Below are 13,131 nucleotides of genomic sequence, written 5' to 3'. Positions count from 1 at the left end.
AAATTTCTCAGACGTCTATCATAGTCAGGAAACGGTCTGCAGTGTAGGTGAGGATTTTAAGTTTTTGCAAAGGAAACTTTTGGCCCCATGAACAGAAACAGAATAGCAAAAACTCAATTAAATGTTTTCTTCCTCCATCCTCGCCGCGTCCAAAAGTAAAAAATGAAAAACTGTTTGGCAGAGTAACGTTTAGGTTTGCTTTTTTTCCTCTAGAACAGCCAGGCGGATTCACATGATTCAATTTTTAAATTGTCTTCTATCTCTCACTCCGAATAAATCCGGATGCCCCAGCACAATCAGAGAGCTCGTTTTTTGACATTTTCAGCCTCCGAAGGTCGGGGTTTGGGGGGAGGAGGAGGGGGAGAAAGTACTTTAATTAAAAGCAACCAATAAGTCGAAGTTTTTAGGATATGGTCTGCCATTTTCTAATTAAGAAATGAGTTTGACAGTCCCTTGGCCAGCTCGATGTAGACATTGCTATGAAAACTCCAACGGACTGGTGGCTGTCCAAGCGATACGACTCCCTTCCCCGGCGAGACCCCAAGCCAGCCCGCCCCGGCCGCCGCCTGTCTCCCGGGGTCCTTCCCCTCCTCGCGCTGACAACTCGGCTCCCCCGGGTCTGTTTCCTTCTTCGCTCAGCTCGGCGCGGGGCTGGCCGCCTCAGGCTCGCCACCACCAGGTCGGTGCAAATACCTTTTCCCTCCCCGGGGCCCCAGCGCGCGGCCACCTCCCGGCCCCCCTCCCTCCCTGCCGGCGGGGCCCTTTCCCAGCTCGGGAACAGCAGCCGGGGCAGGAAGCAAAGCCCTTGTTGATGCTGTTTCATGGCGCGCCTCCCCGCCCTCCGGCGGCCGCCCCGGCTCTTCCTCGCTTTCGACTGCTCCCCCCCCCTCTGCGCCTGCGCAGTGCCCTGCGGGGGGGCGGGGCTCAGATTCCTGTCAGCAGCAGCAGCCGCGGCGGCGGTGGCGGTAGCCGTCAGTTTTCGCTGAGGAGACGCACGGAACAAGACCCGTTGGCTCTCCCCCTCCCCTTCCCCGCCCTAAACCCTTCTCCTGGCTCGCCGGGAAAGAGTTCCCGTGGAGTTTCCCCTCCACGCCGCCTCTGTTTCCTCGGTCCTCGGCCCGGTGGAAGTCACTGCCCTCGAGGAGGAGGCAGCGGCAGCCGCCCTCGCCTCGTCGCCCCCGGTTCGGTGCCCGCGGTCCCGGAGAGGAGGTGCCGCCGCCACCGCCGCTCCCCCCCCCCCCGCTGCCCTCGGGCCGGGCTGGGTCGAGCTGCGATGCCCTCGGACTTCATCTCATTGCTCAGCGCGGACCTAGACCTGGAATCGCCCAAGTCCCTGTACTCGCGAGGTGAGTCAGGCTGGGGGGTGGGGCGGGGAGGCCGGGCCGGGGGAGGCCGGAGGGGGGGGTCCCGTCCAGGCAGGGGGGCAGCTAAGCCCCGACCCAGATGGCCTCTCTTGCTGGAGGGAGAGCGGCCGAAGCTGTCGGGGCGATGGTGGCTGGGGCAGACGGAGGGGTGGCGGCCCCTCCCCCGCGGAGCCGCCGGCCGCTCGGGGCCGGGATTTTGTCGGTCCCTGGGTCTCTGCGGCACAGAGCTGCTTTCGGCCCGTCCGGACCCGCCACACTCCCCGAGCGGCCGACCCTGGCCTCTTCCTTTCGGAGATCACCCGGGACTGGGCCCCGCGCTGGGGCCGCCGCGGTTCCTCTTACCAGGACCCTCCTCCCCAGCAAAGTTGCCCCCCAGCGGGCGGCGTGGCCTGAAACCGGTTTTAGGTGCAGGGTCACCATTTTTCTCCCCCTCCAGCTTGTTTGTGTGCCGTCGTTCTACCCCTCCTCTCCCTCCGGCCTAGTCCATTCCCTCCCCTTGTTGGGACAGCCCCCCTCGACCAGGCGTTCTTCCTTTCCTCGTCATCTTATTGCTGGAAAGGGCAAATATTTTCTTTTTTCTTTTCCCACCTCCTTTGGTATTCTAATTACTTACTTCTTTCTCTGTTTTACAAAGATAGAGGTGCTCTCTCTGGATTAGCTTTATTCCTCTTCTCTCCTAGGAGTACCCGCTCGGGCACAGATGCTGTCCTTTGAGAATGTTCTCTTCTTTGCCGTTCAATGGCTCGTTGCAGGGAGGGGGCACTGGACAGAGATTCCCATTTAAAAACTCTGGCTACGGCCTGCAGGGGATTCCCAGCATCTAAAATGTTAACACTTGAGCTGATCTCTACCGGGGTTAAATTCCTATACTGGACACCATAAGAATGTGTCATAACAGGTTCCCTGTGCAAGGGGCATCAAACCAAAATTCTCTCACTGCACTCTTCACCACTTTTTAAACCCACCGGGAGGGGGCAAAAGACATAATTGGGTTGTTAACTCTTTATTTCACCATAAATGTGCTATTGTGAACCCCCTTCCTGAGAAATTCAGCGTTTCTTGTTTTTGCTTTGATGTATCCACCCGCTGTTTCCACCCCCTCCAAAAAAGGGACACAAATTACTTACATTAGTGTATTTAAACTCTTTAAGTGAATCGGAGTGAGATGGTTTACTCTGGAAGATGCTGGACTTTATAGACTGACTATTGAGTTTGTACTCAGAGTCCTACTTAGTAACTGTAGCCATTGTCTGTTGCTCCGATGACTTTAGTTGGCAGTCACCATCCGGTAGGATGTTTTTCGGACGACGTTACCTGAAGTAGTTTAGAAATATTGTCAGAAGGAAGAGACATTATCAAGAGATGATTCTTAGAGCAGGGCTAATGTGGTGCAATTGGGTTCTAAAAATAGTCAAGACATTAACACCATTTGGGCAGCAATCATCAGATAATTTTCCATGAAACAAATGCTTTTTGAAAATCTAAGTTTAGCTTACAGACCAATGTAGAGGCAATTCAACATTCCTTTTGCAGGGAATATATTCACAAATATGGGCTTAACTCTTAAAAATACATGACAGTTATATAAGAGATGTATGCTATCCTTGGCATTTTTTTCTCTCATCCAGTATAAAAAGTACTTAATGCTTTTTGTGTTTTTCAGATTCTCTGAAGTTACACCCATCACAGAATTTTCATAGAGCTGGACTATTGGAAGGTCAGCAAAGTGCCATTTTAAAGCATATTGTGTTAGTATGCAAAGGCTTTCGCTGAAATGGAGTTTAAATGAGAAAGTGGGAAACTTTGCAAACTCACACAATGTAGTTTTCTCCTAAACAACCTGATCCTTCTTCTAGAGCAGCTGAATGTTTCAGTGTTTGTTGCTGCGTTTGATGTGCTTATTGGCTGTTGTATCTGCTTTGAGAAGCCTTAAAAAAACCCCACAAAAATGATTTTAAATTATGTGTTGGGTGTTCTACTTTAGAATTCCAGATCTTATTTCTAGCTTTTTACACACAAACTAAACATGAAAGGTTCAATCATTCAGCTGATGAATATAACTAAGAGTGACACAGTACATGTACTTGGTTTGCAAATTCAGAATTTAGAACTTTTATATGCTGAGAATTTCAAAGTGATATATTAATTATTTATTACAAAAGCATTGATGCTATTACTATTACATTATATTTATGAGTAAGGAAAGCCAAGTAATAGAGATGATGATTAAGCTATACTTAGAAAGAAGAGTTTCAGAAAGTTCTGGAAATGTTAATAGAATCTGTAGAATAGTTTAAGCAGCTGAAATTAATTTAGAACACTTGTGTTATTTTTAGCATTTTTAAGACATAAAATGCTCTATTTGTGTTGTTTTGGTAGATATTGAAGTGATTTCATCCCTGCACCAGCTAGGTGCTCCCCCCCCCCAAAAAAATGGATGAAGTGATTTCACATATATCATCTTTGAATCTTGTAATTCTGGAATTGGACAGCAAGGATATTAATTTCCCTATTACAGAAATGTGAACTTAAGAGACTTGGTGGGGAAGTCATTCAGTAGCAGAAACAATGCTTTCTGTGTTTTAGTGCTCTTTACCCAAAGCCAGGCTGCCACTGTGAAATATATATGTAAACAATAACTTAAAAGATTTTATGGCCCATTTAAAAAAGATCCTAAATATTTAAGTTTGACTTGAGTATAGGTTTTTGCTGCTATTAGAGGTAGTCTTGTATAGTGGGGAGAAAGTAGGTTTTGTAGTTGGGCTTAAGTTTGAATACCAATTTAGCTACTTAATAACCCTGTGATCTTGGGCAAGTGATTTTACCTCTTTAAACTTTAATATTCTTTCTCTAAAAATGTAGATATCTCTTAAGTTTAGTGAGCTAATGTTTATTAAAGTGACTAGCATAGTGTCTGACTTAGTAAATGTTAGTTTTTTTCCTTTAGTATCAGCAAAATTATTTTAACAATATAATTTAAAGTATATAAAAGTTTCTCAAATTTATTCCTTGTATTTGTACATATAAGAAGCCCATAGATATATATTAGTATGAAAATCAAATATTTTTAAAACTGTGATTTGAAGTGAGAAACTTTTAGAAATGTTTCTTAGTGAAGCAGACTTCTGGTTTTTATTCCTATTGTTCAATTTGTGACCATGCTATGGAGTCATATTTGTCGGTACAAACCCATCTACTTCCTGGGCAACAAACCAGAGAGTGTCAAATCATAGAGATTATCAGACAGGAGAAAGACGTGGGAAAAAAGAAGTCTTTATGGGGGGGAGGGAGAAGGGAGGGAGGTTTTGGTGATGGGGAGCAATAATCAGCCACAATGTATATCGACAAAATAAAATTAAAAAAATAAAATTTAAAAAAAAAAGAAGTCTTTATTATTTAAGCACATATTTTTAATGAGTTGATGGAAATACAGATAACCGTTTAATATGTATATTTACATGTTTGTGCCTAAATACTTTTGTTAATTTTTCATTTTGGTTGAGAGGATACTAAACTATTTAATGTAAGACCACCCTTTTACAGATTATATATAAAATGTAAAATGTGTAAGAATCTAGTATGTCATGTCCTTTTAAAATTTTTGATACAGGGTATCATAAGAAAGTTGTTTGCTTGTTTAATGAAGTATTTAATCTATGCCACTCTATTGCTATTTTTTAACCTTTTATTAGGACATTTTAAAGAATGCATAAAAGTAGAGACAATAAAATAATGAACCTCCATGTACCCATCACCAACCTATAACAATTATCAGAATAACCTTGTTTCTTTTATCCTCTCCCGTCCCCCAAGCTGGATTGTTTTAAAACAAATATCAGAGAACATATCATTTCATACACAAATACTTCTATATTATAGTGACTCATTTCTTATATTAACTTTTAAAATAGTCTATTTTGTTCCAATAAATACATTCTGTAGTTTATTTCAGCAAAGTCTCTTGTGGTTCCCTTGCCCTCTTTTCAAGATATAGTAGAGCAGAAGGCTACTGTTTCTGGTGTATAGTGTATCCTGTAATCTATGTTAAAATTGTAGGCCATTCTTTGAGACTTGGGTTCAAATCTTTGTTCTGACATTTACTTGTGTGTTGTCTTCATCTAATCATTTAATCTTTTTGTGCTTTAATTTTCTCATTTTTAAATGGGGGCAATAATAGTATCTTCATCCTAGGTTGTTGTGAAGATTATTGAGGTAAATTCATGTAAAGCACATAGTAAGTGCTCAATAAATGTTAGCTAAATTAAAAAATTTTAAACAAGTATCTGTAGACTGCTTACTGTATGCCAAGAACTTTACAAATATGAACTCACTGAATTATTATACTAATCCTTTATTGATATTTCACTTTAGAGATGGGGAAACGATGCCATAGGGAGGTTAGGTAACTTACCTGGAATCACGTAGCTCGTAAGTTGTAGAGCCAAGATTCCAACTCAGGTAGTCTCACTTTAGAGTCTGTGCTGTTAACTACTATGCTGTACTAAATGCCTACATTATATAACATCAAGTATTGTCTAGAATGCATGTTTTACAACAGTAGTCTGGATGTCCATCTAATAATTAAAACTCATCCCAGAATGAGGGGAATTTAAGTAATTGGTATGATACAACTTGTTAATTTTTTAATAGAACATACATTTTCCAAATTTAAGTTCCTTTAGGAAAACAAGATTGGAAAACCTTCAGTTGGGTATTATTAAGCTTAGAAATAGATTCAAAATATCTTTACCATTCAAGTGAGTTTGCATTTAACTTACCTATCAAACAATGTTGGGCCTTCCTTTTACCACCTTTTTAATTTAATGTGGTGATTGCCTGACAATGGTAAAGGGGCTTAGCCAATTAATGCATTAGTACATAGCTATTAAAATGATGTTTCTGATGACTCCATAATTAACATGTGTTGCTCTTAATAAAATAAGTAAATAGGGCCGACCCCGTGGCGCACTCGGGAGAGTGCGGCGCTGGGAGCACGGCAGTGCTCCCGCGGCGGTTCGGATCCTATATAAGGATGGCCGGTGCGCTCACTGGCTGAGCGCGGTGCAGCCGGTCACAAAAAGACAAAAAAAAATAAAAATATAAAAAAAATAAGTAAATAAAAATGATGCTGTTGCAAGTATATTAAACATAACTTGTATAGAAAAAATCCTGGAAAAAGTATGCATTACAGATTTTTACTTTTTGATTCTATTTTTGTATTTTCCCTGCCTTCTTTCAAGAACATGGTTTGTATATATTTAAAAAAATAAAATGGTTTGCAGTTAGGAGATTCAAATTCTAAGGCAAGGGTTCTTTTTTGAAGTCCCCCCGCAAAATGTTAAAACTACAGAGAAAAAGGCATCATTTCTTATACAAGTACATTCTGTACTGAAAAATATTCATTTTGGCCTATATTGTTTGCCATACAAAAAACTAAGATAGAAATAAAACTAAATGAAAGTAAACAAATAGATTAAGAGGTTTTTCTAGAAATATAGAGGTGTAAGAAAAGATGGTAGAAGATCATAGATAAAACAAGAAAAATAAGAATATAAGCAAATTAGAAAAAATCAAGAAATAAAAACAATAGATTAAACATTTTAAATGCTTTTAAAAGCATGATTAAGAGATTACATGATGTATCAAATTAAAGAACTGGTAAAATAAGAGCTAAATGCCATTCTGATACACTGTTGGTATGAATTAAACATTTAAGACTGGAAGATTTTTAAAAGAAAATAGGAAATATTACAATGAGTTAGGAGAAAATAAACTACTTTTTATTACTACCGCCAATGTATTTGATGGAGTAGCATTCATAATTATACTTTATAATTCATGAATGAAAATCCTCAAAATAGCAGCAATGTTTTTATTGACTTTATGGAATATTTCTGAATTTCCTTGAAGCCAGATTTATTTCTCTTCATAGGGCCCATGTTAGTAACACCTGCAAGATGATGTATATGAAGATATCTTATTGGAAGGATTTTTTTGAACATATTTTACATTAAAAATAATCTTTTGAATTATTTTCTTGTTTAGTATTTATTAATCTCTATAGATCGATACCTAGTAAAATAAAAATATTATGGAAGTAATAAAGTTTAAACATGTCAAAAGTCATACCTAGTTCATCCCAGCTTCTTGCCTCTAGGATCCATCTCTGTGATTGCCTACCATTTGTTACTGTGTCTCTTCCTCAACTCTGCTTTCATTATTTTCATTCAATACTAGAATTCTCTCATTTATTACAATAAAAGGATAGAAGAAACTCATATCCTAATCAGGTGGTTCTTGGCCTGATTTTAATTCACTCTTGTAATTATTCCAGGAGTCCCCTAAAACTTGAAAGTAGTAGTACAGAAAAACATTTCCTATTGTGATCAACGCTATATTATACAAAAAATAGACACTTTATTAGAAAAAGTTGACTTATCAGGTTATATTTTAAGTTAACCTGAGAGATCAGTTGGGTCCGATTATTTAGTGACATAGGATAGTTCTGTTAACTTCAGAGAGATAAAAGATATTCTTCAGTAGAAATGTTGCTTATTGTCTTTTCTTGCTATCATCTTTTCTTGCTGTTGCTAGATTTTATTTCAAGTTAAATAAAAAAGGTTCATGTGTCTTCTATTTGCTGTTAATAAAAATCAAAGTTAAAAAAACTAACAAGGTATTATAATTATAATAATATAATTATAATTATGTACTTGAGTGAAAAGGTAGAAATTTTCTTATGGATTAATTGCAGATAATGGATTCAGCTTTCAAGTATAAATAAAACCTGATGTTGTGATAAAGGATATTTATTTTTGGTGATTTGAACTAAAGATGTGTTACTTGAGATTTCAGTTACTTTTATTCTTAACTTTTGAAAATTATTTTTGTCTTTTATTTTTAATATTTACTTGATAAATAGGTGTGATTATTATTACTTCCCAGCCATGAATGTTTAACATTTCTTTTCCATTCAAAAAACATTGTGATTAGTTCTTTACTAAATTTGGTACTTAGTTTTGATGATGAGACAAGAATAGAGAAGTTTCGAATATTGAGCTAAGTTACTGATTATACTTATCTTTATAAAATAAGTTTTAATTTTAAGAAATCTACTTCAAACCCCCTTTGTAGGACATGTTAATTAAAAGAAACAATGTTGGAGAGAAACAAGTTAAAGAGAAGAATGATAAATTCAGTGTTAATAATAGTTTAAAACCTTTTGAACAATTTGTTTGTGGAGCAGTTTATTTTAAAGATGTTCTTCACATTTAGTTCTCAGAAAATTCTTATGAGGTGGTACCACACCCCTATTTTATAAATGAGCAAATTGAGGTACAGAGGGATTTAGTAATTTTCCCAAGGTCGCATAGCTAGTAATGAGGCTGGAATTTGAACCTCAACAGTTTTACCCCAGAGTTGCGAATTTATACTGACTCTCAAATGTTTGATAATTGGCATTTACGCTTTGGGCCCTGATGAGATTACACCACCTTTCGGATGGTATAAAAAGAGTACTTTGGGGCCGAGCCCATGGCGCACTTGAGAGAGTGCGGCGCTGGGAGCGTGGCGACGCTCCCGCCGCGGGTTCGGATCCTGTATAGGACTGGCCGGTGTGCTCACTGGCTGAGCGCGGTCCAGCCAGTAACGAAAACGACAAAAAAAAAAAAGGAGTACTTTGTATGGGATTCTTTAGCTAAGCAGGTTTTGTAAAGTAATGAGAGAATTTTGTAAGCCACACATTGAAATCAGTAAAGAAAATGATGACCTTTTGGGGGAAGATTTTAACACTCACAATTAGCAAATCATTACCTGGCTTTGGTGAATGTCTTTAAGATTTAGCTGAAGCAGACGGTGGTCAAAATACCTCTGTCTTGGTTGATGATAAGTCTTAGCAGTGAAAAGTAGGAGAATGATAAGCAGACGCTTCTTCTTAATTAGGAGAATTACTTTTGAAATGGAGGTGCCATGGGGCTCTTGATTTCTTTGGCAGTAGTTTTGTGGAAGTCATTGCTTCCAATTTCTACTGGTATGTTTCAGAGACAGTAAATTTGAGAAGAGATGAACAACAGAAGACAGTACTAATAGGAGCCTCAGGATGTAAGTTCTGTTTCTTGCTATGGTTGGTCTTTATTTCCTGAACTTCCTGAAAGTTCTATTTTGGGAATTGGAAGATCTGGGTTCGAATTCTAGTATGGCCCTGAGGCCCTGTGGGAAATGACCAAACCACTTCTTTTCTTCAGCAGAGATATTACTATCAGTCTTTACTTCAGAGTTATGAAGAATACAACTGAAATAATATTGGGGGGCTTTGAAAACTATAAAATGCTATTATGAATAGTGATATTTTGCATAGGGCCCTATTAATTTACTTTGGTTCTCCTTTCACTCACTCTCTTTTTTTTTTATCTGCCCCTTCCAACCATGGTCAGTTTTCTCATGACACACTCTACATTTTATTGGTTCTGTTATTACTTCTTGTATCCTTTCTCTATGTCCCTTCTTTTTTTAAAGAATAAATCTCCTTTATAGAGGTACGAAAGTGTGCCCATTTAAAATGTTTCATGAGTTTTTAACAAGTATATACATTTGTGTAATCACCACAGTCAAAATATAGAACATTTCAATCATTCAGAAAAGCTCTCTCTTGCTCCTTTGTAGTTAATCCTGCCCACTGTAACCCCGGGCAACTACTGATCTGCTTTTTCTTACTGTAGATTATTTTGCCTTTTTAAAGAATATCATTTAAATGGATTTATATAGTGTATACTCTTTTCTCTTTACTGTTTGTTATTCAAACACTGTAACCTTCTAAAAGGGGAAACAGTATTTTGAAAAAAGAGCATAAAGGTAATGGTTTTTTTTTATTGTTGTTCTTTTATATGTTCCCATGTTATTCTATAATACAACCTAGTGTAGGTTTTTCATGGGCTGATTTTTGATGTTTATATGCAATTATAGTTTATTCAGCCATAATACTGTTATTTATTAATTCACTCAAGATGAATTTACACAAAGATCTAGGCCCATGTTGTTTATGGTTTATTAGAAGAGACTGTATGTGAATAAATGGTGATAATACAATTTTAGAGGGTTTAATAATAATTCAATCTAGATTGGGGAATGAAGTTAGTAATATGGTTGACTTTTATTTGTTAATAGGGAAATACTTTTGTACACAGTATATCAGTGTGGATTGAACCTATACTCGATAATTGTAAATTGAAGTTTACCAATTTAAAATGTCTTTTAAAAGTAGTTTTCATCTTAGAGTTACAGAGTTGAAGAGAGTGTAGAGGTTATGTACTTACTACACTCAGCCCTTCATATTTGTGAGTTCTGTTTCCATGGATTCAAGCAACCGCAGATTGAAAATATTTGGAAAAAAATTGCATCTGTACTGAACATGTACAGACTTTTTTTCTTATCATTATTCCCTAAATAATACAGTATGACAACTATTTACATAGCGTTGACATTGTATTAAGCATTATAATATAGAGATGATTTAAAGTATACGGGATGATGTGCATAGGTTATCTGCAAATATTATACCATTTTATATCAGGAACTTGAGCACCCAAAGGAGGTCAAGGAACCAATCCCTCATGGATACAGAGGGATGTCTGTACTGTTATAAATAGTTTTTATAGTTAAGCATAAAGGTGAAAACAGAATATAAGCTTTTGGTTCCTTAACAGTGAGTACTATCTTGTGCGTAATTATATGTTGTAAACACAAATTTTGAATAAAATCCAAATTTTCCCTGTAATCATATATCCTATATTCTATCCTCCTGGTTTGGATGCTAGACATTGAAATGCTTTTATTAGCAATATAGTGGAACACTTAAATGTTTGCCGAGGGGGGCCTGATTACCCAACTCTAATTATTTGTATGAATTAAAGTTTTCATTACAATCATCTGGGAAAAAGATAAGTTTATAAAACACATTGATGGTAAGTTTATAAATACATTGTATTTAAGTGTGTCTTATGGCAATGAACATAAGCCAAACATAGGCTTAAGCTAACAAGTAGCTGTCCTTTACAATGGAGTTGTAATTAGAATTCTTAGAGCATTTGTTAATGTTTTTCTTTTTTCCGGTTTTTAAGTAGCAACTTACTTGTTGCATCTTCATTCTGAAACAAAGATTTCACTTGAACAAGTACAACTGTAAAATGAAATTTATGTGTAACTTAAATGTGGCCTTTGGGAGAAAAATGGAATTAATGATAAATTAATGTTCTCAAATGTAAATATTAAATTTATAAACATCTAGATAACAGACAGTTATAAGAACTTTAGAAACACTGTAAAAGTTTACCTCAATAAGTTTTTATAAAGTTGTGAACTCCAAGACTTTTTTCCATATTCTTTTTTATTTTTGCTGTTAAATCATATTCTCTAGAATATTAGGCTAATGTAGAGTAAATGAATGGGAAATATAAATATAGATTTAATTTTATAATTATTTTTAAAGAACTTTCATTATCTTAGTTTACTTTTGCCTATAACATTCAGTACAGGATGAAGATTGATGGATAGTATTTGAATTACAGATGCTTTGGATAAAATGACTACTTATTTCCTTAAAAAAATTCATTATTGCTTTTTTAAAAAAAGTGGGTGATTAAGTAGTTGAGGAACAGAATGCCATTAGTTAACTAAGTTATCACTCTATTAAAGTAAATACAAATAGCACATTTATAATGTAAAGTACAGTAAATAAAAACTAAAAATAACTTTCTTAAAAGTTTTTTAACCAAACTTCATAAGAGGATAGAATCAACAGTATAAATTCTGCACAGAAAAAAATTTACTTCATACTAAATTGAGAACAGATATGCAGATGTTCTTTTCTTAGATATTAAAAATGTAAAGATGATAATAGATCAACGTTCCATATATTTATCAGGCTTGTTAATAAAAAATACAATTTCCAAAATATGCATTACTAACTAGCTGTGTGATTTTAGGTAAGTTACTCAACTTTTCTGTGACTCAGTTTGTTATTCCGTTAAATGGGGACAGTAGATCTGTTATGAGGATTAGATGAATTAATATTTCTAAAGATTCGGAATAGTGCTTGACACATAGTAAGTGCTTGTTAAACAAGCAAAAGAAAAATACCAGAGGAAAATTACTTGGCAAACATGCTTACTCAGAGTATAGCAAGAAACCAGGATTTTATTAGCATAAGCTTCTGAACACCTAATCAGATGTTGCTAAATTTATATATTAAGGTTTAGGCATTCATAGCAATATGTTGTGCAGGATTTATCTTCCTAAAATACAAATCTAATCCTATCACTTGCTTTAAAATCCTTTAATAGTATCCATGGGCTTTAGGATGAAATCCAAATTCTTAAAACCTGGCTCTTAATTATCTTTGTTAAAAATTGAGATAAAATTCATATAACAAAGTTCATCATTTTAACCATTTTAAAGCATACAATTCAATGGTTTTTATGTGCACCCATCACCACTATCTAATTCCAGAACATTTTCATCACCCCCAAAAAGAAACCCCTTATCTATTTAGTAGTCACTGTCCATTCCCCTTCCTCTCAGGCCCTGGCAACCGCTAATTAACTTTCTGTCTCTATGGATTAGCCTATTCTAGACATTTCATATAAAAGGAATCATAAAATATGTGTTTTTTTGTGACTGGCTTGTTTTACTTAGTATAATGTTTTCAAGGTTCATCTTTGTTGTAATATGTATTAGTAATTCATTTCTTTTTATATTTGAGTTATGTGAGTAT

General features: G+C 36.7%; 1 protein-coding gene across 1 annotated transcript in view; it reads left to right on the top strand.

Annotated features, from left to right (window-relative positions):
- The first annotated feature begins 991 nt into the window (after positions 1–991).
- NFAT5 (nuclear factor of activated T cells 5) overlaps positions 992–13,131 on the top strand; it is a 123,044-nt gene continuing 110,904 nt past the window's right edge. Inside the window, exons 1-2 of the mRNA XM_063110536.1 lie at positions 992–1,346; positions 3,028–3,081. Coding sequence (XP_062966606.1) covers positions 1,274–1,346; positions 3,028–3,081 — 127 coding nt within the window. The 5' untranslated portion in view covers positions 992–1,273. The remainder of the gene's footprint in view (positions 1,347–3,027; positions 3,082–13,131) is intronic.

The sequence above is a fragment of the Cynocephalus volans genome, chromosome 10, assembly GCF_027409185.1.
Source record: "Cynocephalus volans isolate mCynVol1 chromosome 10, mCynVol1.pri, whole genome shotgun sequence".
Taxonomy (NCBI): Eukaryota; Metazoa; Chordata; class Mammalia; order Dermoptera; family Cynocephalidae; genus Cynocephalus; species Cynocephalus volans.
The sequence above is the reverse complement of the archived record's forward strand: the minus strand, read 5'-3'. Positions and strand labels throughout refer to the sequence as shown.